We start from the raw sequence: 27,214 nt of genomic DNA on the forward strand, positions 1-27,214 counted from the left end.
ATAGTTAGGTCAAAGGCGTGTCAAATATCCCGACGTTCAAAATGGCAGAGCTGGACATTGGAAAGCATTGCTCCGTGAAAACATGCAAACAATTAGGTATTTTTATACGCTTTTCTTCATTTATAAACAATACCTTGATATCTCAGATTGTGTAAGAATACTAGTACTTTTTTGTATTTACATTCAAACGCACAGTTCATATTGACTGATTCTAGCTTGTACCACAGTCCCGCTGAGCTTGTACCAACTAACAGCCATTATTTATACACTTCCAGAAACCGTCGTCTGCTGCCAACCATCTCGTGTTTTTGTTGAAAGTTTAGGGTTACAAATTTGGAAGGGTAGATATCCACAGTAATGGATTTGTTTCTCATACAGTTTATTTAGAAACATGGAATTGTAGTGAAATGAAAATCGTCAACTTGATAATTTCTACAAGTGTTTTTGAATTTATTCGCTGGTGAGTTTAATAATTTGAGTCTGGGCATATGCAGATAAGGCACGTTCAGGATATAAACGGAGTGGAGTTAATTTTAGAACATGTGACCAATTTACACAAAACGAAGTTGAAAATGAAATAAACTTTGTTATAAATTGCTTAGCATACGGGATACATACATAATCGCCACATTGAAACTGGCAGATATACTAATAAAGATGTGACTGACAGAAAATGCCAAATCTGTCAAAACAGTGAAATTGAAAATGAGAAACACTTTTTCCTTCAATGCAGTCATTACACAGAATTAAGGAACACATTTTTTTAAAAATTCAACATTGTTCCTGATATCTGTTCAGCAGAACAGAATTTTATCAAATTATTAAAAAGTACACATCAGGAAACCATTATTGAACTTGGTCGACTTATCTATAGTTGTCTTCAAATGAGGAAAAAAAGTTTGAATAAATAAATTTACCAGCTGTCTCATATCAGAACCATCAAGAAAAAAATAAATAAATAACACTTTATTGTAATATTACCATCTATGCAATGTACTTATTTTACTTTTGTCTCAACTGAATTTTCTGTTTTTACTTTTTTATTATCATGATTTTATTCTTTATTGTAATTTTATCTATATCTCAACAGAGATTCGATAACAATAAAGTTATTATTATTATTACATAGACTGCATTTATTTAACAAAGTTTAAATTCATATAATTGTAGAGCCAGTAGTAAGAGTGATAAATTTATTTTCATTATGAACAAAGTTCACTTAAATTCCTGTAGCTCAATTTAATATGGATTCCATAGCGATAAAATACATCGTTCGTTTACACAAAATTTGTACACTCACTGCGCAATGACATTTCAAAATTAAACCCAGTTAATATTTCTTTTTCAGATTTCCTTCCGTTCACTTGCAGTGGTTGTTCTAAAATTTTTTGGTAAGTAAATAAAAATACTAAATTTTCTATGTTGTCTTTTGCTTTAGAAAGATGATTTGATGTACATGTAAATAGTTTCATATCTTAGCTGCATGTGATCTGAATTTAATGTTTGAAACAGTACACTAAAAGTTAGCTGTGGTTTTGCTGCGTTTTGGGTCCAGGAAGTTATTTTGCTTCGTCTGTCAATTATATACAAATCGTCAGTATACCCTTACGCCACAGTGCAGCCCTATGAGCAAAATGGTAAAGTGGAGAGAGTGAACACCGGCCTGTGAAAATGGCCAGAAAACAAAATAAATACCCTGATTTCGGCCAAACAAAATATCTCCAGGCGAAGATTACATACTATTGATAAATCGACTGTGTCTTGGTCTTGTTATGTATCCGTTTTTTAATACATTTTGAGCCCTTCTCATTAAAAAACACAAACCGACGACGAGATGGCAGCCATTTTGTATTTTTGTATTTTGTACTTTGCATATACATGCTAGTTGTATCACAGCAAATTTGTGTCAGTGGCGTGTAATATATGCTTTGAGGGCACCCTGATGTAGAGATTGATGAACTGTTTGTGTTGTTCATTTGTATTGCTGCCAGGACTATATTAAAAAAAACTTGTTGTTGGTTTTCAGTTTGGAGCATCGTTCCATGGATGTTCATCAATGTTCAAAGGTGGGTGTTGAATTATTTTGTTTGACTATAAAATAAATATTGTTTGTATTTTGTATATTTTCATACTGTTTGATGATAGCTGTCAAATCTAGACATAGTGGTGGTAATATGTATAGAGAGTGTTGGTTATAGTATACGTCAGGCAGACTTTGTATCACATTTGTGTGCCTTATTAGTCCCTGCATGTTTTGTTTTTAGTCTCATTGACCATTGACCAACTGGTGACCAGTTTTGTCCCTGAAAAAAAAAAAAATATCAACAGTTGGATATGTCATCCACTGTTCCTCTGGTACGCCTTAATAGGTGGTGGTCGTCGCCTTGTGCATGTACGACATTTGTGTTGATAAACATTGATTTTCCCATAATCCAATGCGCTCTTCAAATGGAAATCACAAGTATGAAGTTTGACCTGGACGCAACTTGCCCTGATTACCGCCAGTGACTCCTTGGATACCTTCAAATCACCTAAAAAATACTTAATTAAAGCCTAGTAACATCTCAGTTTGTACCCATGTTGGTTTTATTTTCTTGCATCTTTTACCATTTTTTGGACATGCTTTGTATAGTTCAAAGTCGGTAGAAAGACATAATGGTATTCTTATACACATTTGTGCAATACATTATTTCTGGTGTATCGAATTGGTGTATCCTAGCTGTTTCAGAAAGGCAAGACATGGCTACTAAATATTGGTGGTGTGAAAATTCAGACTCAGTGTCTATGTCGTAGGCTGCTCCTCTAATATTATAATGCACTGTATTCATAATGGAGACTCGGCAAATTCATTTTAAATGGATCTTGTTTCTTCTGTGATACGATACAATCAAAGATTCACTTTATTGAGTTATACATGTATCTAAGTGTGACATCTATGTCTTCATTGTACAGTGCAATATTTCAGATGAAAAACCAGAATTCCAAGGACCAAAATCTTACAAATGCAGTTTTGAACATTGCAATGCAAAGGAATTGTTGCCAATAATTTGTGAACACTGTCAAATGCAAGTCTGTCTGAGGTAGGTCATTATTAATTGCCTCATGTAAGGTTTTGGCTTCATGAACAGTAAACTGTAAATCGCTTTGATTTTGTAAGAGACCAAATTTTGGTGTCAGCAAAAGTGGTTAAATTTTCTAGCAGTGAAAATTATTCTTGAGTCTTTTTAATAATAAAGATTTGTCTTCGAAAATGTCGTAAAATCGGGTAAATTACTGTTGGTGAAAATAAACAAATTACAGTTTATATTAACGCATGTAAATACACTAACTGGTATCTTGCAAAACACCAAATGCTATTGTGTTTTATTTTCTCTCAGTCATCGGCATCAAGTGGATCACAGATGTAGTAAATATGAAGCCCCTACCGAAAAGATGACTAAGACTTCTGAACATGTTCGTCAAATTATTGGTAAGATTAATTCTAGAGAGCTTTCCATGTTTGAAATCACAAAATTAATGGTGAAATTACAAGTGAAAAATTCATTCAAAAATAAAACATATTATAAATAATTACATGTTGAATTTTGTAAATGCTACTGAAAAAAACTGCAAGAGGGAGCACTGCAATTCAGCGGCGCCACCAAGTAGGGGAGATAGGGTTCTCCTTACCAGAGAGTTTTTGATAATTCCAAGTTAAAATGGAGCATTATATGGCTTCCTTTGGCCAAAATTACTATCAGACAGGTCACAGTTGAAGACTGTGGCCACATGTGATCCCTGGTCAATCAGAATTTTATTGTTGCCAGAGGATCTGGTCCCCAGGGTGCGCTGCGCTGCGCCTCTGTTCCCCTGTTTAAAAAAATTCCTGGCATCAAGAGCTGAAATTGGAAGCTACCCAATTATCATTGATATTTACAGACAGATTATTAGGTACCATGACAGAATTTTAGCTCCTGAATGTAATAAATTGCAATCTGTGATGCAATCTGCCTACACCTATGAAAGCAAAATTATTGGCAGCACAAATGGATAAAAAAAACTGTAAATTGCATTCTGCTATATTTGTGGAGCCCTTTCATCTGGGAGCATTAAGTTGTTTGCCTGGTCTTCCTTTTAATAATAAAATCAACATCAAATTAATAGATTCATTGTTATTAATGAACAGATTTTAATATTTAACATCCTGGACTCAAACGTAGCAGAAGTGCTATAATGCAACAGAAATAGAATCCTGTCAAAGGCTGTAATCTCATTTATTAAAATAAGGTTTTCATGAGAATAACAAAAAGTATGCATTCAATGTACCCAAGAGTTTTGGAAACAATGTATATGCTTTGGAAGGGCAAGCTTGGCCTAAGGGCATTCCCAAACGCACAGTAAATCCTTCTCAGGAATGAAAATTTTACATGTTTAGTCAACTTCCTCTTTCTTGTGGCAAAAAATTATATTTATTCTTGTAGACATCAAAACGAAAAAGCCAGAATTCATGGCATACAAAAGATATGTAAAACATTTCCTGGAGATAGAGTACTTCATTGCTGTCAGACGGAATAGGTTGACTTCTCACAATAAGAAATGGGGAAATTTTATGAAAAATGTTCTCCTGTCCACTACACAATATGTAGATTATATGCACTCAGCAATACAGGGGTCATTGCATCCTCTGCTATGCTTCAGTTGATATGACCACAGAACTGCCATTGTGCATATTTTGTGGTATTGTTACGTTTGATGGAAAGGAGGTGACATGGGTGGTTCGTGTCTGGGGCTACGTCTTACCAAATACCTTACATCAACATTGGCAACAGCCCTAAAATGTATTAATTATATAGCTTTGATGACTACTTGTACTAGATTCAAAGAAAGATAAAAGTCCTTTGAAGAAAGGTCCCAGTGGTGTCAAATCTAAAAAGACTGCTGCTAAAGTTGCTCTTATGAAAATGAAAATGCATGCTGTAGGGGACAAAGGCTTGCCTCAGGTAAGTAAGTTTATGAACACAAAGAACAAATATTATAGCTACACTATATAATATGACTAATACCGAAGTTGTTCGGATAAGCACCCAGGGTTCTGAACATGGGAAAATTGCCAAAAAATAGGGGTGGGCGTATGCTAAGACATCCCCTGCAAAAAAACGAAAATTCGTGAAAATTGACAACACGCAGATCGAACTGCAGCAGGGAATAGAACGACAAATGAAAACATGCAACAGAAATAAATGAACAATATGCAACATTAGAAGTTTAACAAAAATAATTTATTCCTTACAATGTGACAAATAAACCAGAAATAATAAAAATCAACAGTTGTTTGTTGTATTTAAGGTTTCAATGTTTGTATATAAGATTTTACACAATGAAGCACCATCTTATCTATCAGAACTCATTACTATTCCAGTTCCAGTTAGGCAAACTCGTTCTTCGTCCACTATAATATTATAAGCAAGAGCATTACAAAAAGAGGGCATTTCCCAAAGCTCTTTGCCTTGCTCCCACTTTGTCTGCTTTCAAGTCTCAAAAAAACCCTCATCATTACCATATATCTTACCATAGTACAATGATGTGTTTTATCCAGTTTTTAATGTAATCTTATTTTTCTAAATAATTTATTTTTTATAACTATTTTTTAATGTAAAGTGCATTGAGATTATATGTTTTATGTAATGCGATATATATGAATTAAAAATAATAATAATTATAATAATCACTGCATGGCTTTAAGTGCCTTGGTTGGCTGGCTTCATCCACAGATTTTAATGAACTATGATTATGATTGTGTAGGTTGTAGTTTCCCTCTCAATTTGCATGATAATATAATCATATGTTTTACATGCCACATATATTGTAACATTTTTAGTTTGTCGCAGATTGTTTTAATTCCTCTTCAGAATTAATATATGATTTCAAATAAAATGTGGAGACTTGAATTTGATTTACATAATTTTTTTTTTCAGAATGAAAGACTATACTTTGAAATATTTTTGCCACTTGGCCACAGTGTACGTAGTCAATCCATGTTTTTCTCCAAAGTATGGACTATTGGTAAAACTATTGATAAGATAGCGGAACTAGCAAAATTGAAAAATAACAACAATATAGTTACTGCACAGGTGAGCTCAATACTACTAGTATATCGATATATACCGTAAGGCCAGACTTTTTTAGTCCCCGTTCGGACGAAGTCCAAAAACGGGGACTTATAACTCGGTCTCCGTCCGTGCGTCTGTGCGTCTGTCCAGAGTCATATCTCAGAATCCCTTGGACCGATTCCGTTTATTCTTTGCATGTGCCTAGTATTTTATGTGGGACATATGCACATGCAGTGGTTTAGCGATTCAATTCAAAATGGCCGACTGGCAGCCATCTTGTTTTTTGAAAATGTTGTATTTTGGACATGCTTTGTCAGTTTTCATTCAAACTTAGTACATAGATTATACATGTTAGGATACATGTTCATGACGATTTATTTCACAATTGGATCAAAGATGACCGACTGGCAGCCATCTTGTTTTTTGAAAATGTTGTATTTTGGACATGCTTTGTCAGTTTTCATTCAAATTTAGTACATGGATCATACATGTTAGGATACATGTCCCCGACCATCCGTGAGTTCCTGAGTCCGTCCGTGTGTCAGTCCGTCCCTGCATCACTCTGTCCAGAGTCATATTTCAGAATCCTGTGCACCGATTCTGTTCATTCTTTGCATGTGCCTAGTACCTTATGTGGGACATATGCACATGCAGTAGTTTAGGTGATTTGATTCAAAATGGCCGACTGGCAGCCATCTTGTTTTTTGAAAATGTTGTATTTTGGACACGTCAGTTGTCATTCAAACTTGGTACATAGATTATACATGTTAGGATACATGTCCATGACGATTTATTTCGCAATTGGATCAAAGATGGTTGACTGGCAGGCATCTTGTTTTTTTGTTTTTTTTATGCGGTATCTTGGACGTGCTCTGTCAGTTTTCATTCAAATTTGGCACATACATGTAATTTATACATTTTAGGATGCATGTCCATGACAATTTGTTTCAAAATCTGGTCAAGGATGGCCGATTGACAGCCATCTGACTTTTTGGCCTTACTGCTATATTTCCACAATTTATGTACCATTTTCATTCATATTTGGCACATACAATCATACATATCAGTGTGTTTCATAATCAGATTAAAGATGGCCGAATAATGGCTGTTTTTTATTTTTGACCATATTACTACTACAAGGAACACATGTTTTGATGTAAATAAACTATCTGTTGTATACGCCACTTGGAACTTCAAGTTTCAAGGACACGCTCGCGACAACCCCTCCGCTTTAATATGACAAGCACAAAGAGAACTTTTAAAAATTTAACGGGGACTGTGTCATTTTTTATTTTTTGTTTCTCAAGTTTTTATAAGGCAAATTTTTTGAGGAGGGCGAAAAAAAAAAAAAATTAATTCTTTTTTTTTCTATTAGATTTGTGTGATTCTCAAAGAATTGTGAGTGAGATCATTTATCGGAGAGAAGAAATGAAATAAAATAAAATTTTATTTCATGTATAATCTTGTTTCTCATCTGCGCAAGACTTCGGTACTTTGATTATGATACTCCCACGAAAATGCAACTTGGATTTGTTATGCAGCGGGCGAAAAAAAAATTAAGATAAAAATAATCTTTTTTTGTACTTAGAATTCGGCAGGCGTGAGAAATTACACTGAAATAAAATTTTATTTTTATTTAATTTTCGGCCCCTGTTCATTCGGCGGGTTTGCGAAACAAGGGATAATAAAAGTCTGGCCTAATGTGAATGTGGGTACATAGCGTTTTGTGTTCATTCAACACATATCATTAAGAATTCAATAGTGCAATCAATAATACATACCAAGTAACCAGAAATAGACAACACACTTGAATTGGGTGTTATAGAAGTGATTGTGGAGCAAAAAATTAAAACTTTCTTTTTCAAAATGTTTTTTTTTTAAAACTTCCATGTTCTTTGTTACTAATTTGTTTATACATTGCTGAACTATCGTAGCAGTGATTGGTAATTTCTGTATTATCACAACAATGACTTGTACCGGTAATTGTTGACATCGCTAATTACCCTTATCCATAATAAATGACGGAAGTTGCCAGCTTTGGAAACCCATTAGCAAGCTGCCGGAACCTGACAGGAAACCCCAGAGTATAAAAAAGATTACTTGCTTTACATTGCCCAACGTTCTCCAGAATGTTAGATCTCATCCAGTATACATTTTTGACTCCCATGTGCGAAGCACAAAATGGGAGTCTTTGCGGTTAGTGTGTCTGTATGTGTATGTGTATGTGTGTGTGTATGTGTGTCCGTCTGTTCCACTGATATCTCAAGAACCATACATCAGTTTTTTATGAAACTTGGTGCATAGATGCTCTGGGCTAATGCGCAGATTTGATTAGTTTTTGGTAAAATTTCATGCATATTAATTACCTAATTTGCATGATAATAAGCTAATTTTTAGCTGTTCCATGATTGTTCCATTGATATCTAAAGAACCACTTATTGGATTTTGATGAAACTTGGTACATAGATGCTCTGAACTAATGCTTGGTTTTGATTAGTTTTTGGTAAAAATTACCTACTAGTAATTACTGATTACCTAATTTGCATAATGATTCGTCAATTTTAGTACTAATCATCACATTTCAATGAAACTTGGTACATAGATGTCATAGAACACTGCACAGACCTGGTAGTTTTTAGGGTAATGTCAGTGCATATTAATTACCTAATTTGCATAAATAATTAATTTTCAGCTTTTAATGTTTCAAGTAGTAAGCATTACATTTCAATAAAACTTGGTACATAGATACTCAAGGACTATGCAGAGATTGATTGTTTTGGGATAAATATTTGTGCATATTAATTACCTAATTTGCATAATTAGTTAATTTTCAGCTTTTCCACGGATATCTCAAGTACTAATCATCACATTTCAATGAAACTTGGTAAATAGATGTCATAGGACACTGTACAGACCTGATAGTTTTTAGGGTAATGTCAGTGCATATTAATTACCTAATTTGCATAATTAATTAATTTTCAGCTTTTAATGTTTCAAGTAGTAAGCATTACATTTTAATAAAACTTGGTACATAGATACTCAAGGACTATGCAGGGATTGATTGTTTTGGGATAAATATTTGTGCATATTAATTACCTAATTTGCATAATTAGTTAATTTTCAGCTTTTCCCACAGATATCTCAAGTACTAATTATCACATTGCAATGAAACTTGGTACATAGATCCTTTAGGACTATCCAGAGACCTGATTAGCTTTAGGGTAATTAATTGTGTATATTAATTACCTAATTTGCATAATTAATTAATTTTCAGCTTTTAATGTTTCAAGTAGTAAGCATTACATTTTAATAAAACTTGGTACATAGATACTCAAGGACTATGCAGGGATTGATTGTTTTGGGATAAATATTTGTGCATATTAATTACCTAATTTGCATAATTAGTTAATTTTCAGCTTTTCCCACAGATATCTCAAGTACTAATTATCACATTGCAATGAAACTTGGTACATAGATCCTTTAGGACTATCCAGAGACCTGATTAGCTTTAGGGTAATTAATTGTGTATATTAATTACCTAATTTGCATAATTAATTAATTTTCAGCTTTCACACTGATTTCTCAAGTACTTAATCATCACATTTCAATGAAACTTTGTACATGGATGCTGTAGGACAATAGACAGACCTGGATTAAAATCTGTACATATTAATTACTAATTTACATAATTAACCATTTTTAAGCTATTACACTGATATCTAAAATACTAATTATTCCATTTCAATGAAACTTAGTGCAAAGATGCTCTAGGACAATGTACAAACCTGATTAGTTTGGGGTTAAAATCTGTTCATATTAATTCCCTAATTAGCATAATAATTTATAATTTTTTTTGGTTCCAATCACATTTCAATAAAACTTGGTACATAGATGGTCTGTTACATTGCGCAGACCTCGTTAGTTTTCCATTAAAATCTGTTCATATTAATTTTTTGATTTGCATTATTAGTTTTCGGCTTTTCCATCACTATCACTATCTCTGACAAGTAATTTTGAATTATATTTAATGTGTCTCCAATACTCTTGAGCAGCACATAGGAGTTCTTTCTAAGCTTTCTTTGATTGTACATATTTGTGGATGATAATTATAATACATTTGATTGTTTATATTTGATTTATATATCTTGTTACTTTAACATGATACACTGACCTGACCTGTTCCCAAATTAGATTACTTGTAATTACTCCAACATCTAAAATAATTAGCTTATTACAACAGGTCAACACAAAGTTGTTTTTTTCCACAAAAAAAAAATCACAATGGGTTCTATGGCCGTAAAAACAAATATATGTTCTTATCTGCTCACCAGAGGGCAGCCTGCCACTACACATTGCTCATAAATTAGTAAGTCAGAAAGAGGGGGGGGGCATAAAGTTTGTTTACCAAGATGATAGTGTGTGACAGGTTTTTTTACAGTACCTATATAATTTCAAATTACTAAGCTTCACCTAACTATTAAAGTCTATTGTTGCCCAAACCTATTATTGGTCAATGTCAATATAAAAAAAATGCAGTGTATATCACTTACAGGGATTTTTTTAAACAAGGGAACAAGGGCGCAGCGCCCTCATGCCAGGGCCATGCGCCTCCTTACCCTGGGGAGCAGATCCGCTGGCAACCATAAAATTCTGATTGACCAGGAATCACGTGTGTCCACAGTCTTCAACTGCATGTGACCTGTCTGATAGTAATTTTGGCCCCAAGGAAGCCATAGAATGCTCCATTTTAACTTAGAATTATCAAAAACTCCACACCCCAGTAGGGAGAACCCTATCTCCCCCACTTGGTGGCGCCGCCGCTAAATTGCAGTGCTCCCTCTTGCAGTTTTTTTCTAGAAAAACCCTTGTCACACACAATTGAAGTAATTGAATTGAGACCTTGAACATCATGTTTCCAAAGCCAAAAAAAAGTTTTTCATTGGTTCATCAAAGCTCACATGATTTGACCACTGCCACTGATTGACTATTTTATTTGGTGGACAAGATTATGCTGCCTGATAGATGATATTTATTTGTTTAGCGCCCTCTATAGACAGATAATGCCTGACATCAATACTTGCATGATTTGACCACGGCCTCTGATAGGCTATTTGCTAGAGGAAGATTTTAATTGAGTTGCCTGATAGCAATATTTACCTATTTATCGCCCTCTATAGATAGTTAATGGCTTACATCAATACATGTAAAGAGTTACCATTTTATAACTCACTTCAGTCTTAATAACTAGTATTCATAATATCGTCAAAATATTTACTTTCAGAAACTACGTATATTTGATGAGAACGGTTGTATTATATTACCTTTAGAGCAGTCATTGGATAGGCTGATAGAAAGTGAGGTGTTTCACAGTGGAGGCTCTGTTATAATAGAGTATGTAGATGACAGTTGTGCTAAGTTGGAAAATATTGAGAGTTATTCATCACGATAACCACACAGTTTAATATATAAGGTAAGATTAAAATCAATTATACTTATGAGAAAATTTGTGCTTATTTATCTACTTGATCAGTTTTGAGAAATCAAAAGTACTTATTATTTGAACATTGTTTATCTGCCTATCCAAACATCTTTCTATAGTTCCATTTCATTTTTCCACACGTGATGTGATCCATTTGCTGACTGCGGGCTATTCAGACAATTTTCATCCAGACCCAGGAATTTGGATTTAGTTAAACTTACCATATTGTATGTCATATTTTCTCCATGGTTATATATATTTTATTATAGCAAATGATCGATCTACTTCTAGTTTGATATTTGTAGTTATTGAGCATGCAATTGCTTCACAGGGTACATATGGTTGTAATTATTGCAGCTGGCAAATGTTTTAGAATTAAGCTCTTGAATACTGTAAACTACTGATGGATTTGGCAATCTGTCTAGAATAGAATAAAATAAAGTTAAATTGAAATAAAATGTCAGTGTTTGCTAAGAATAAAATAAACACAATGCAATTACTGGGCACAGTCCCTCTATCATACTGATAGAGAGACTGTGTACTGAGATTACGATAAACTAAATAAAATAAAACATTGATTCAATAAAATAGAAAACGATGATATTGAAAAATAAGGAAGCTTCAATAAATTCATCAGGATATTTTTAATGTATTTACTTTTATTTAATGTACAAAACTAAATGTTGGCAGCTGTTTTTCAAAGTTTATAATCGCAACAACGTTTGCTCCAGGCATTCTTTTTCCTATTTTGAATGATAGTGTTGTTGAGGTTTGACTGACAGTAGTTGTGTATGGCTTCCTCTGACTGACTTTATTAGTCTAAGTATAGAATATCCCCACCTGCAGGATATTCTCTTTAGCTTCTTTATTTAACCCTTACGTGGTCAAGTCAATGTAAAAAGTACATGTGGCTGACAAGATTAGAATTAATCTTTTTTTATACCTGCCTATAGAGTCTGTGCATGAAGAGAACTTCAATGCTCAGCTTAAATGGAATATTATATAATATTTCTTGTAGTATGCAGCACTAATTGCCTCATTACTGCTCTAGCTTTAATTTCCTGTAAACTTGGAATAATTGTCTGTTAATATATTCTGTCACACTCCATTCTGTGATATTGCAGCTGGTCACTGAATTACTGTTCAGTAATTAGTAATATGTCAAATTTAATTGGTTATATTGCTTCATATAGAATTTCATGTTCAGTATAAATTTAATTAGATTTACTGATAGTTACTGTACTCTCATGAGTATGTTGGGACGATTTTACTGCTAATTTTTGGGCCTTGACCTGGTAAAATCTTAGGTGGTAGATATTTTTTTCTGCAGCCCCATCACAGGTTGTGTGTTATCCCTCTAAAGAACTTGATTTCAAGAAAAAGGGATGACAGGGTGATTTTGTATATATATCCTGAGTCAAAATGAAATTCAAGTTCCGTCAGCTTATTGGCTGCTGGGGAGGTCGGTCTTTAAAAAAGTATGTGATTGTATACATGTATGTAACTTAAGGCACAAACAAAATTGCTTTGGTTCCTCATTTCCTTAATTTTTACACTTATTTTGTTTATAAAATGTGAATTTCATTTTACCAAATTACAAATTGTATAACTAGTAATGTTTTTCAAGAACACTATATAAAAATTTCTGTTGCATCAAGGACGTGCCAGTGAATTAGCACAACTTGTTGCGTCGTACTAATTCTTTGTGCGTCAGTGACATGTCATATCAGCTAAGAGGGTACACTGTTTCATATTCCAGTTGTTACTATAGATTCTGTTGCTAAGCAACCAAAGTCATTAGATGTAAATAAGGCTGCTGGTTTAGATGGGCTGCAGGCAAAGCTTTTAACTATTTACTAGTGTTCCAAATTAATTTATTACCTTGAAAATTTCGCTGCTTGTGGAAATATACAAGAGTTTGAGTGATCCCAGTGATTCTCGTCATGTCTGTACCAATTTTATCTATAGTATTAAACGCTATTTTCATTGTCTACTTACAAAGTAATATTTATCTTTATGGTAAATGATCTTAATCAAGTTTGTGCCTTCCTTTTGTGCCAGTCAGCTTGAATCTCAGTATGGAGAACAAGGAACTGATTGGTGTAATTTTCCTGGACTTTAAATACGAAAAACATTCAAGCTTGTAAACTATACTCACCTTACTTCCATTTGTACCCCATCACTACAAACTTTCGTGGGCTCCATGGTGGCTAATTTAGAACTGCTCACTTGGATGCTAATATTTTCCCAGGCTGTCATTTTTTTCTGGTACCTGTGGGCGATTTTCTTCAAACTGAGAATTTTTAGACAGTTAATTATGCCCCTTGAGTTTAGTTGATACTCAAATATAGAATAGTAGTAAAGCAAGCTAGTACGTGCGTGCGTGCATGCGTCCAGACCCGTATTTTAGAAATGCCTGGACCAATCACAATCAAACTTCACACATGCATCATACATGATATTATACATATGCACGTAAATTTGTTTCATGATCTGATTCAAGATGGCCGAATGGCGGCCATTTTTGTGCTAAAAATCATCAAAATCAAGCATTTCCTGGCTGTTTACAGATGGATTTTGTTCAAACCTTGTACATACGTTGGACATTATAGGACCTTGATGCACATCATTTTTTTTTACGATCTGATTCAAGATGGCCGAATGGCGGCCATTTTTGTGCTAACAAATCCTAAAATTCAAGCATTTCTTGGTTGTTTACAGATGGATTTTGTTCAAACTTGGTATGTACATTAGACATTATAGTACCTTGATGCAAATAATTTTGTTTTTCAGATAAGATTCAAATTGGCTGACTGGCGGCCATTTTGTTTTCATGAATGTGGTTCTCGTGCCATATCTCTGACTTGCTTTCACTGATTATGTTAAAATTTTAAATATTCATTATACATCATGCCATAGATAGACAGAGACATTGGTTTGACGATCCTATTCAAAATGGCCAAATGGTGGCCATTTTTGTGCTAAAAAATCATCAAATATCAAGCATTTCTGGATGAATTTCGTTCAAACTTGGTACATACATTAGACATTACAGGTTCCGGATGCACATCATTTATTTTTCAGATTGGATTCAAAATGGCTGTCTGGCGGCCATTTTGTTTTAATGAATGGGCTTCTAGACCCATATTTCCGACTTGTTTTGACTGATTATGTTCAAATTTTAAATATTCATTATACATAATGTCATAGATAAACAGATATATTGGTTTGACGATCCTATTCAAAATGACCGAATGGTGGTCATTTTTGTGCTAAAAAATCATCGAATATCAAGCATTTCTGACATTTATGGATGGATTTCGTTCAAACTTGGTACATACATTAGACATTACGGGTTCCTGATGCACGTCATTTTATTTTTCAGATTGGATTAATTCTAGAGCCATACACACATGTATCTCTTAAATGCTTTGACTGATTATATTCAAATTTTATATATTCATTATACATCATGTTATGTATTCAAAATGGCTGATTTTGACTGCTGTTCCAGAGCAATATCTCTCAATATGGACAAGTACTTGTTTGACGATCAGATACAAATGTCAATCATTTTAATGTTAAAAAATCATATTCCTGACATGGTTATATTTCAGCTATATTATTATAAACAAAACTATATATCTTAAATTTGATAACTAACGGGGACTGTGCCATGCATGGCTTGTTTCCTATATTTTACATTCAACTCGTCTAAATTCCATACAAAACACCTAAAAAGTATTTTCAGCGAAAATTAATTTCAGCTAAAATAAAGTATTTTACAGTAGCCTTTTTAACTTACTTAATTAAAATTACTGGCTCTTTCTAGTAGTATACATGTCACCTGACTAGTTATGCTCAATGCACACATACATATTAACATACTGAACGGCAATCTTCTGAAGAATTTCATTTGTACTAGCAGCTGGCAACATCACATATTGATTGTCGGAATTGTGTGCTTGCTGTACTGCTTCACCTCTGGTCAGAATTAATGCAGCTCAAAGGTGAATTTGTTTATGAACTCATGATCAATAAAATATTGTGTGATTTGATGTACATATATTATTCCATACCACTGAATCATCTAGTGTCATTGATCATCCAATACTACATATTCTTGGTGAAACAGATGGCAGATCTAGTTAGGTACATTCCACTACTATAATCCTGCATGTATTACTTATACAGATGGATTTCTAGTTAAGAAAATAATAAAATCAACCAAAAAATTTCCATCTGGGTCTAATATGTCCTAATACATTACCTTTTATTGAATTAGATAATACCATTTTATTTTTAGTCCCTGTTCGAACACAGCTTGAAAATGCGAACATGTGTCTGTCAGTCAGTCTGTCTGTCAGGACATGTATCTAAGGCCAAGGCATGGCTGATCACATTCAAACTTCACACTTGGTTCATACATTGGATATTATGAGTACCGTGGGTACAATTGATTCACATCATTTTGTTTTTTAGATCAGATTCAATATAGCCAACCAGTGGTCATTTTGTGATTCCATCCTGTAGTTCTTGCCTGATCATGTTCAAGTATATGTATCATATATGATGTCACACATACCACATTAAGATTTGACAATCAGATTCATTTTGATGTTACAAATGCATCAAAGTCAAGCATATTTGCCATTAGGGACCCAGATCTTGCTTGCCCTACTTTGTACATACATATAACTGGTTCATAATGTTTTTTTCAGGTCAGATTTGAAATCGATAGCCAATAAAAATGCTGTTCTAGCACCATGTCTCTGACATGCATTTACTGATCGCAATCAAACTTTACAACTAGACATTATATCATTTTGTTTCATATTCTGATTCAAAACGGCAGGCCCATTTTAGTTTTGTTTACTATTGAACCAACAGGGACTATGTCATCTCATGATGTAACTTGTTGCATGATACAATTGGATCATTGGGTAAAACCGATTTTCTCATTCAGATTCTAAATCCACATTATAAATAATATCAAATCACACCTGTAATGCTATACTTTTAACCCTCTGTTGGAAAACTCATTTGAACATATGAATCAGGTGTTACACAGTGCTATTTTGGAACCCTGAATTCTTTGCTAAACACTGAGATAAAAGATGTGCACAGGAGGACACCCTCTAATTACACCATGATGTCCAAAATGGCAGGGAATAAACAAACCATTGTGAACAAGTGAGAGGATAAGTCATTGGGAAAAATGAGATTCAATTTGAACAGACAGACAAATTTTTTACTCAAGTTTTTACTCAACAAATTTTGGCTATTTTTGTCCGAATCTTTTGAAGAAAAGTACAGACTATAAACATGACTACTGTATTTTGTGAATTTTCAATGAAAAGATGAAACTGGTGGTGAAAACAGTCATAAATATGCATTTCACTATTTTAATCTTTAATCTTCATATAATTAATCACATTACCTAGTATTTAGTGATGTAATTTGATACACACTCTATTAATTCTATCCAAGTGCATACTTTGCAGTATCCATACATCTTCCCTATCCAACTGTTTGATGTATGAAGTCCTGGGCATTATAGTGACAATTAATGAAAAAATGTTCATCATGCATTTCAGATAATACTACAACATTTATGGTACACTGTAAATTTTGGAGGTATTTGTATATAATCCTCTGATATTTTCTATTAGTTTTATGTCAGGTTAGAGAAGATTTTTGTTAATACGAGATAAAGGAAGGAATTGTAACAAGATTTCTGAACTAAAGAGGATACAGACAGAGTGATGTAATATATTAACTGGAATGAAACTGGCTGATACAAAAATGCAAACTATTTATTTGTATGCATGTTTTGGTTATAGTAACTGTTTTATTGCATGCAAAGCCTATGTATCGAACTATATTATTTTTGTTGCCATGCAGATATAAACCACAAACATGTATTATTATTGAGGTTGTAAACTGCACACTTGTTTTCAAATTGAGATTGTAAACATCATACCTGTATTCATGTGGAGATTGTACACATCGCACCTGTATTCACATGGAGATTGTAAACGTCACACCTGTATTCATGTGAAGATTGTAAACATCACACCTGTATTCACATGGAGATTGTAATCGTCACACCTGTATTCATGTGAAGATTGTAAACATCACACCTGCATTTGTGTGAAGATTGTAAACATCATACCTGTATTCATGTGGAGATTGTACACATCACACCTGTATTCACATTGAGATTGTAAACGTCACACCTGTATTCATATGAAGATTGTAAACATCACACCTGTATTCACATGGAGATTGTAAACATCACACCTGTATTCATGTGAAGATTGTAAACATCACACCTGCATTCATGTGAAGATTGTAAACATCACACCTGTATTCATGTGGATATTGTAAACATCGCACCTATATTCATGTGGGGACTGTAAACATCATATCTGTGTTCATGTGAAGATTGTAAACATCACACCTGTATTCATGTGAAAATTGTAAACATCACACCTGCATTCATGTGGAAATTGTGAACATCATACTTGTATTTACATGGAGATTGTAACTTGCACACTTGTATTCAAATTTAGATTGTAAATATTGCACCTGCATTGACGTGAAGATTGTAAACATCACTGTTGTATTTAAATGAACATCATACTTGTATTTATTGAGAGTGTAAACCACACACCTGTATTCATGTTAAAATTGTAAACATCACAACTGTATGCATTTGCAGATTATAACTATCATACCTGTATTTATGGGAAAATTGTAAACATCACAACTGTATTTATTTAAGTTTTTAAATATCAACTATATTCAAATACAGATTTTGAACATAAGACTTGTATTCAAATTATGTTTGTAAACATCACACCTGTATTTATGTGGAGATTGTAAACATCATACCTGTATTCATGAGAAGATTGTAAACGTCACACCTGTATTCATGTGGGGATTGTAAACATCGTATCTGTATTTATGTGGGGATTGTAAACATCATACCTGTATTCATGTGGAGATTGTAAACATCATTCTTGTATTCATGTGGAGATTGTTAACATCACACATGTATTCAAATGGAGATTTAAAAAAATCACACTTGTATCTATATGGAGATTTTGAACATCACACTTGGAGAAACAACAGAGCCTTGTAAATCTTGTGTTTTTCTGTAGATTGTCAATTTATACTTTGCAATTTGAGCAAGCCATAATCTTTGAAATTGAAGTGGCTTGAGACCACTTTCTCAACTATTGAAGAAGATGCCCATAGGCTGAGTTCAAACTCATACATTAAAGAAGTGCGGATTTGTCTGTTGATGCAATTATATACATATTTTAATGATATCATGAGCTGTCAATGCTACATTGTAGGTATTCAGTTATTAATGAGCAAAGCATACAATATTACTGCACCATACTTAATTGTGCAGTTGGATATTTTAGTTTTTTTCTTCCTAGTCTATTATTGACTGGCATTTGATATATTCTAGTCCAAAAACAGATATGCACTCATAAAACAAAGTCATTCAATGCTATATAGCACTTCAGTTATGACTACCAGTAGTTAAACTTTAAATTTATCTTCTATGATAAAGTGAAGATATCAAAACTAAATGCTTACCTTAATAAATAATAGAAATTAATGTTATGCCATTTAAGATAATAGAGTAGACCCTTCAGATTTACAGATTTTTATTATGATGGAAAATATAAATGCAGTATTTGCTCTTTTAATGTGGTAATGTATTTAAATTATTTGTATTTAAATTATTAGCATCACATCTCTAAATAGAAGTTCTCATAAACTAAAGATTGCATTTATTATATGCTGGTTCATTAATAAAAATATGACTTACTATGTATTTTGTCCTTTACATTCATGTGTTACCCCCTGATACTAATAGAACAAAAACCCACAGACTGACTGAACCACTGACTCAAGTCAGTCTTTCAAGTGCAGCAGCAGCATTTCAACTGTCTGAACTACTAGAAAACACGATAAAAACAGCCTCTTAGCATATTCATAATTGAGTATATTATTTGTTTTCAGAAAAAGAAATATTTTAAAAGCGACTCTGTTGCACGTCACACAGGATAGACAGACAGACATGAAAAACATGTTTTTAGCTCTGCTGTTGACTTTGTCGAGTGGAGCTTATCATATGAGTGGTTGTTCGTCGTCTTCGTCCGTGTCAATGTTTTACTTTTTCGACTTCTTCTTGAAAACTACAAGCCTGAATGCTTTGATACTTGGTGTATATGTACCTTGGTTAGACCGCTCTCAGATTTGTTCAATTCGTGATGATATCTTTAATTCTCTAATTTTAGTGAATATTTTTGTCATTTTTGGTAAAAAGTGATATTTTTGACTTCTTGTTAAAAACCGTAAGTCCAATTGCTTTGATATTACATATATAGGTACTAAATGTGGACCTCTCCCAGATTTGTACATTTAATAATCATATCTTCAATTCTCTAATTTTGGAGAATATTTTTGTCATTGTTGGTAAAAAATGATATTTTCGACTTCTTGTTAAAAACCGCAAGTCCAATTGCTTTGATATTGCATATATAGGTACTACATGTGGACCTCTTTCAGATTTGTTAATTCCATGGTGATATCTTCAATTATCTAATTTTAATGATTATTTTTGTCATTTTTGGTGAAAAGTGATATTTTTGAATTCTTGTTGAAAACAGCAAGTCCCATTGCTTTGATACTATACATATTGTTCATTTTCTAATGATATCTTCTGTTCTTTTATTGAAATGTGCATTGCTAACAGCGGAGCTATCTCTGCCGACAGGCTGCTTGTTAAATAGCTTGAAGCCTGGTGATTCTAAAAATGTATATTTTGATGGGTCTTTTGTAACCATTTATAGTCATAATCAGTCATTTATAGTCACAAGATGAAAACTTGTACACAAATAATACTCTTGCTATGCCTAAGGACTGACAAATAGTATGAAGTCCCAAGGAGTCTTAATGTAATACTGCCATACCTATCTATTCTAGCTGCTCAAGAAAAATACCACAGACTAAATATAAATACCCTCTAAATAAAGAATGTCAAATTTAATAAGACCTAGTTGCAGACACCAATTAACTTTCTACCTGGAAGTGTGGTACCATGCTGAGTTGTGATATCACCACATTGGGTGGGCATCCAACCACAGTGACACTTGAATCCAGGTCATCTAAAAAGTTATAATTAATTCCTAAATTAATGGTTCAAAATGTGATACATGGCAAATAATTTATTGATATTTGACAGCACAATGAACTGACAGATGCATCTTTTATGTAGTAGATATGTAAACTATATTGTGATGTCATGTCTCTCTATACTCAGTACAGGGAAAGAAAGTGAAATAAAATCAGTCATTGACTTTATGTTCTTAAAATATCTCTAAACTTATTTAACTCATCAGGAATATAATGTAGAGATGCATTCCAGTAGATATTATGCTTGATTGTAACTTCACTGCAAACCGTTTTTATTGGGAGGTGTTGCTTTTACAGGGAGGGTAATGCTGCCTATCATTCTGGAAGAATAATTTTAGTTTCATTTTACCACATGTAAAGTTATTTTGAGGATTGGTGGACCAAGGATTTTTCTGAACTCTCACAAAATTGTCATAAATCATAAATACTGTATTTTCTGTAATAAATTAGCCAGAATTTTGATAAACAAATGAAACCCTATTCAATGGCCTTGGTTGCCTGGAAAGGAGAGACAATTGGCACCACGTACCTCATCCCAACAAAAATGCTCTTCCCCATACCATAATAGTGTAGTGATCCTTGGGCAATTCTAGATGGGTCATATCTGTTTTTATCATCGTATTTTATTTCATTTTGTGCCTCTATATAATTTTCATCTGTTCCTGTCAGTTATAAATAAATATAGGTTTATACAGGTTTCACCTTAATGGGATAAATTTATCTGAAAGCTTTTTCAATGTCATATCATATTGCTTGATTGTTTATATGAATATCAATTGCCTGCTCTTGTTTGACATTACAATTTTCATATTGTGGGAATTTAATTCTTGTCTCAAGAAATCCATTGTTATATAAAATGTTGTCTCTGATCCCTGATGCCTAACAATCTTAAATATTACTATTACTGTTACCAGTAAATGTCAGCCTTTTAAGTGAACCCCTAATATTATCTGAAATATATCTCCCAAACATTGGCGGAAACTGAATGCTAAACCTCCCTAACCATATTTTTCAGGAAATCAATCAAGGAAATCAAGTTTATTTTATGCAAATGAGCAAATTCTATATATTTTCAGCTGTCCAATTAGATCGAAACTTGGTTCAGTGCTCTAGCATATTAAAAACAGTTGATTTGTGTTACAATACAATCTGAGATGGTTGACTGGCAACCATGGATCATATCGTAATTTCAAATCATATTGTATTGTAAGATAGTTATGACTGAGTCAAACACAACCCCATAAAGCATGTCTGCTCTCGCAATCTGACATAACTATCCCACAATGCACTATAATTTGGAATTGTGATATATGTTTTACATTGATATTAGAGACTCGCATATGTCAGATCGTCTGGCAGTCCAAGGAATTTGTTCAGTGTAGAACTGGTACATTCAAAAAGAAGCATATAAATGCTGACATTTCTCTTGTCATATATTAAGGTAGAAGCCTATTCATAGTTTTACAGAAAATTGGTCATAAAACCCATGACAATATTCATTGGTTTATTATGTAAAATCATGAAGCTATTGCCTCATGACACAATAAAAGCATTTTTTGTGTGTGTTGCAGTGTTGTTTTTTGAGAAACTTGGAAACTTTTCCAAATATTTTTCAAAAATCGCTACTTTTAGAACAATTCCATAGAACACAATGTTAATTGTATTTTCAACACTTTTTAAACCAGATTTTCAAAATCAGAACAACAATAAGTACTCTGAGATTACCAATATATGTAATCAGCGTTCAATTTAAAATATGGCATAATATATCTCTGCCATATGAACCTATGGTAAAAGTGTATAATAATACTGCCAAAATGGAAACAATCAACTAAAATAAGAGTATCATTTTTCTCTGAAATTAGGCTGGTCACCCTATATTTTTTTTAAGTCAATATCCTTATATTGCCCTGGAGTACAATATATTGTCAATGACTTGTTTATATTACTTCCTTCCATTGTGAATGCCTTGCACTTGTATACCTCTGTATGAATGTCATTTATCACATCTTCATACTATGATCATAACAATATCTGTCATATACATAAGCATATTTACTACTATTAGTTTAATTTTAATAATCTGATGTTCATAAATTTGTTACGCAATTGTTATTACGATAATGTTCCAGGTGTACTGTATTATGCGGCTTTCTTTTTGTATAGAAGGCAATCTGATCATATGGACTCATTGTGCATTGAACCTCACTGATTTTAGTAAATATCACCTACACATGTACACTAGTGTTCTTTCACAGACAATTCAATGAACAAAACATCCTCTGAGAAACCTTCATTTAAAAAAAAGGAATTCCATCATGTATGTATTGCATCTGTGTTCAGTCAGTGATAGTACTACCCAGTGTGTTTTATTGTGACCCTTTTGTATCAGGGCCTCATTATTTGAATAATATTAGAATCTTGAATTTATATTTCTGTGAATTCAAAGATGGTTAAAAATTATAATAAGACACTGTCAGAAAAGTTTGACCAAATATTACAAAACATAGTTTGTTGTTAGTTAAAAGAGTCTATAGTCTTTTATTTTTTATTTTTTGCACTGATTACATCAACTGTTTGTAAGCCTTCACAAGTAGGAAAAATTAATGGGAAACCAGTAGGCAGCAGGCAATGTATTAATAAATTTGTCATCAAACAGTTGTGCACTAGTGACTTGCTCAAAATCTTTGTATATGTTTAATTTGTTTATGCCTCTCGTCAGCGTTAATAGTTCTCTGCACTGAACAACATTTGTACTGAAGAACAAAGTGGTCTGGAGTTGCATCCTTACAAAGTGTGTAAATACTGTCATCAGGGGTACAACTTTGGTTTTTTATTTGTTCATATGCCAAACTGAGTCGGTGTTTGTCATTAAAAAATTATATGGGGAAGAAACTATTGCAGATGAACTTTTGATACTTTAATACCTTGACATCATTTGTACCTATCTAACTACATTTCACAAATTTAACAATGTACCAGTATCAAATGAAAATATTGTAAAGTACAACTTCTGTTTAGTTTTATCAGATTTACAGCTCTTACTATTTGATATACAGAGTTTTCAAATGGACTCTCAAACACCAACTTAAATAATTCAAAATAAATAAATGAAGCTTAAACTTCCCTATCTGTAAAGTTGCATGCCCCTCCCCCTACATAAATCTCACTTTTATAGCATGGAGCGTTTATAAATAACTTGACATACTGTAGCTGGAAACCCTATACATATGACCTCTGCATTTTACATTTTCAAAACATTTTAATAATGAAAAAATCAGAAGTAGAAATAAAAAATATGCCTCAGTCTCTTTAACGAGATCCTTCAGTTTTGCAGATTTCAATAAATACAGATGAGTGGTGTCCCCATTTTCTTAGAAGGTCATTCATATCTGCCCCATGTTTTCACTGCTATCTCCCTTTGTTTGATAATGGTTTATCCCACAGTTATGTAAACCAATAAAGCATTAGCAAGACTGTCTTGAAAGTTGATGTGTTATTTCTGGAGATTTCTGAGATGCTACACACACCACATGCCGAGTGATCCATTTAAAATCTGTGAGTGCCATTTTCTTTCACCTACTTCTCTTTTCTTTTGGGCAAACTTGTGCATTGAAGTGTTTGTATTACCTGATAGTGTGTACATGGTGTATATAAGGCTGTTAAAAGTGACTTCCATCTATGTATTAACTATGTGGTAGACTATAACTTCCTGATCATAAACACATTGTGGGTCCTATTTTTAAAAAGGCCAGGTCTTGACAGCTCAGAGACTCATTACATGACATTAATTAGATGATCAGTAAAAAGCTAAGAAAAGAACTAAGAATTGACCGTGTCATTTATCATGCTCATTTCACTTGAGTTGGTAACCTTTTATAGTTCTTTAATCCCTAGTGGTCAGTCGTGCGCTGCAGGAAATTCAATCTCTGTAGTAGGAAGCATGTAGGAATTGGTATGTATACTCATTTCTGTTTTCGACAATTTAGTATGGTTTCTACTTGGCTTTATTTTATGATTCCTGACACCAATTATTCACCAGAGATATGCAGTGCATACATTCAATTGCTGCATTAGGTTAAAATTCCTAACTTCCTCATGAAAAACTACATATGCCTGACATATACAGTGTATAGGGAATATCATAACAGCATGTTCACTATTCAGTATGTACTTCACTTTTATGAAAGCACTAGGTATTCAAAATAAAATAGTAATAATTCTAGTTAATTATTGTAACTAAATGTAATACATAGTATACCAATTTATATGATTAACTTCTTGCTTGGCCAGTGTTTGTGCAGAGATAGTATTCTAATATTCTATTGTCAATATCCAATCTTAAGATTAAGGGCTGTTCCAATGTTTTATTGGTTTCTGTGTAAATTATTTTTCCCCCTAGAATTAGTAATTAAATTATATATTTTTATACAGCCTATGGATCAAATCAATTATATACAATGAGTTTACTGATTAGAGATGAAATGGTATTGATTTTTAGAATCAAAATTGACTGGTGTGCACTCATTAAATTAAACATGTCCTTGGGAGAAAAGTTTTATTTAGACAAAAACAAGTGTCTGTTCATTAAAAAAATCAAATACTCTGCATATTGATTTTGATAGAACTACATGATGTGAGACTATAATGAAATGAAAAAAATAATACCTTTTAAAAATTATAGGTCTAAAGTATTACAAAATATGGGAAAGATATTTTGTGGAAGATTTTAATTTCACTATTTTTGAAAGTTTTACATATTTGTGTGTACCAAAATGAATCTACATATTCTGATACAAATATTTGTGAAATCCTAATATATATCATATAACATGCCAGGGGTAGAATTATGGGGTGACATTTTGGGACCATGTGGGCTTGTTTGAGAATAATTTTAGAGCCAGCCAAAAAAACAAAGAGCTTGGAAACATAACAAATATTTGGGAAGTTAATGGCAGGATAGATTAGGAGGTAAAAAATAATTCAGACAGAAATTATGAGCAGGATAAGAATATAAAATTATTGTGAAGAAAATTAAAGATATTCTTAAGCATATCTGACATGTATCAGAGCATTCAGAAAATAGTTAATTTGAATGAAGCATTTAGAGAGTCAAGTGAGCTTCTCATGGCAATATAAGCTAATAATAATAATAATATAATTTATTGTTTCTTTAGAAATACCAGTTTCTATCAGGACGTAGCAATAACATTTTATGAAAAAACAAGTACATAAATATGAAATGAAAAAAAGAGTTCAGCTTACATATTTCATTCATTGAAAGCAGTGTGAATATAGTGTGCAAGATTGGTTAATGCATAATGTATATAAATTTGTTAGTATTTTAAATAATTTGTGATTAATAGTAAATCTGGAGGTCTTGGTGTAAAATTTAGAATATTGCATCAGAAAATAAGACCCTATGAAAGATTCTAGAAGCATCCTGGGTTCCCTTAATTTAAATCCCAGTATATAAAAATGTTAGTACATTGTATAATAATATCGTGAGAAACCCTCAAAGACATTGTATTCAACCTGCAAATCCAAGTGAAAGAATAAAACTTGAATGGGTTTGCCATACTGTACTAAATGAGAGTTACCAGGGTAATGAGCCAATAGGTAGTAGTTGGAATGTCTTGGTTATGCTAGATGTCTAATGATTTCATGTGTCATTTCCCCCAGTAGCCAGCATGTCTACAATACTGCATTTTGCTCATTACCATAGTAGTTCTGTCATTCTTGTACGCTATTGACAGTGTATGCAAGTTATTGGGTATTGAAGAGTGAATATCACTCACTGAGTATTAGCAATAGAACTGTAGGTTTCACACTACAATTAGAATTCAAGGCATGAGGTCACATATGCATCTACGAATGTAATTCTCATCATTTTCGAAATGTGTTTTCACAAGGGATGGCATTTCAAATACGAGACCAGAATAACCTAATTTTCAATTAATCATTGTGATTAATCAATCAATCAAGTTTATTCCACCAAATAATAAATACAATATTAATAATAATAACAGTAGCTATAATATAATAATAATCTGGCATGGACCACAGGTGTAGTTCATTCAAACTAATCTGGTCTGTGGCCCAAAATATCACATATTGTAAGAAAAAAAATGTAAAGTATAATTATTCTTTAAATGACAAAAAAAAAAGCATTGACATAAATAATTATTTAAAGGGCGGTGGTTGTTAAGCCGTGCATGTGTGACATTTGTGTTGATAAACATTGATTTACCCACAATCCAATGAGCTCTTCTAATGGAAATCACAACTACAAGTTTTGATTTGGATGCGAGGTTCAGAAATTAACACTGTTGACTCTTTTGATACATTTCCATCACAAAGGAAATTACATAGTTAACGCTCAGTAACGTCTCAATTTGTATTCGTTGGTCTATGCAACAGTCAAAGT

General features: G+C 32.9%; 3 protein-coding genes across 3 annotated transcripts in view; all 3 read left to right on the forward strand.

The window, feature by feature from the left end:
- Positions 1-12: 12 nt before the first annotated feature.
- LOC146742176 (AN1-type zinc finger protein 1-like) lies at positions 13-2,313 on the forward strand. The gene is made up of 3 exons (XM_085500252.1): positions 13-96; positions 1,349-1,391; positions 2,027-2,313. The coding sequence occupies exons 1-3, from the start codon at positions 42-44 to the stop codon at positions 2,100-2,102; spliced, it is 174 nt and encodes a 57-aa protein (XP_085356378.1). The 5' UTR covers positions 13-41; the 3' UTR covers positions 2,103-2,313.
- Positions 2,314-3,432: 1,119 nt separating this feature from the next.
- On the forward strand, positions 3,433-11,538 carry LOC102803143 (AN1-type zinc finger protein 1-like). Its single transcript, XM_085500633.1, has 4 exons — positions 3,433-3,469; positions 4,855-4,979; positions 5,955-6,110; positions 11,371-11,538. Exons 1-4 carry the CDS (start codon positions 3,433-3,435, stop codon positions 11,536-11,538), a joined length of 486 nt encoding a protein of 161 aa, XP_085356759.1.
- LOC102803250 (adenylate cyclase type 2-like) overlaps positions 11,433-27,214 on the forward strand; it is a 121,619-nt gene continuing 105,837 nt past the window's right edge. The window contains exon 1 of the mRNA XM_085500250.1: positions 11,433-11,559. The gene's annotated coding sequence lies outside the window, so the exon portion shown is untranslated. The remainder of the gene's footprint in view (positions 11,560-27,214) is intronic.

The sequence above is a fragment of the Saccoglossus kowalevskii genome, chromosome 6 (assembly GCF_978046115.1).
Source record: "Saccoglossus kowalevskii chromosome 6, keSacKowa6.1, whole genome shotgun sequence".
NCBI classification, from domain to species: Eukaryota; Metazoa; Hemichordata; class Enteropneusta; family Harrimaniidae; genus Saccoglossus; species Saccoglossus kowalevskii.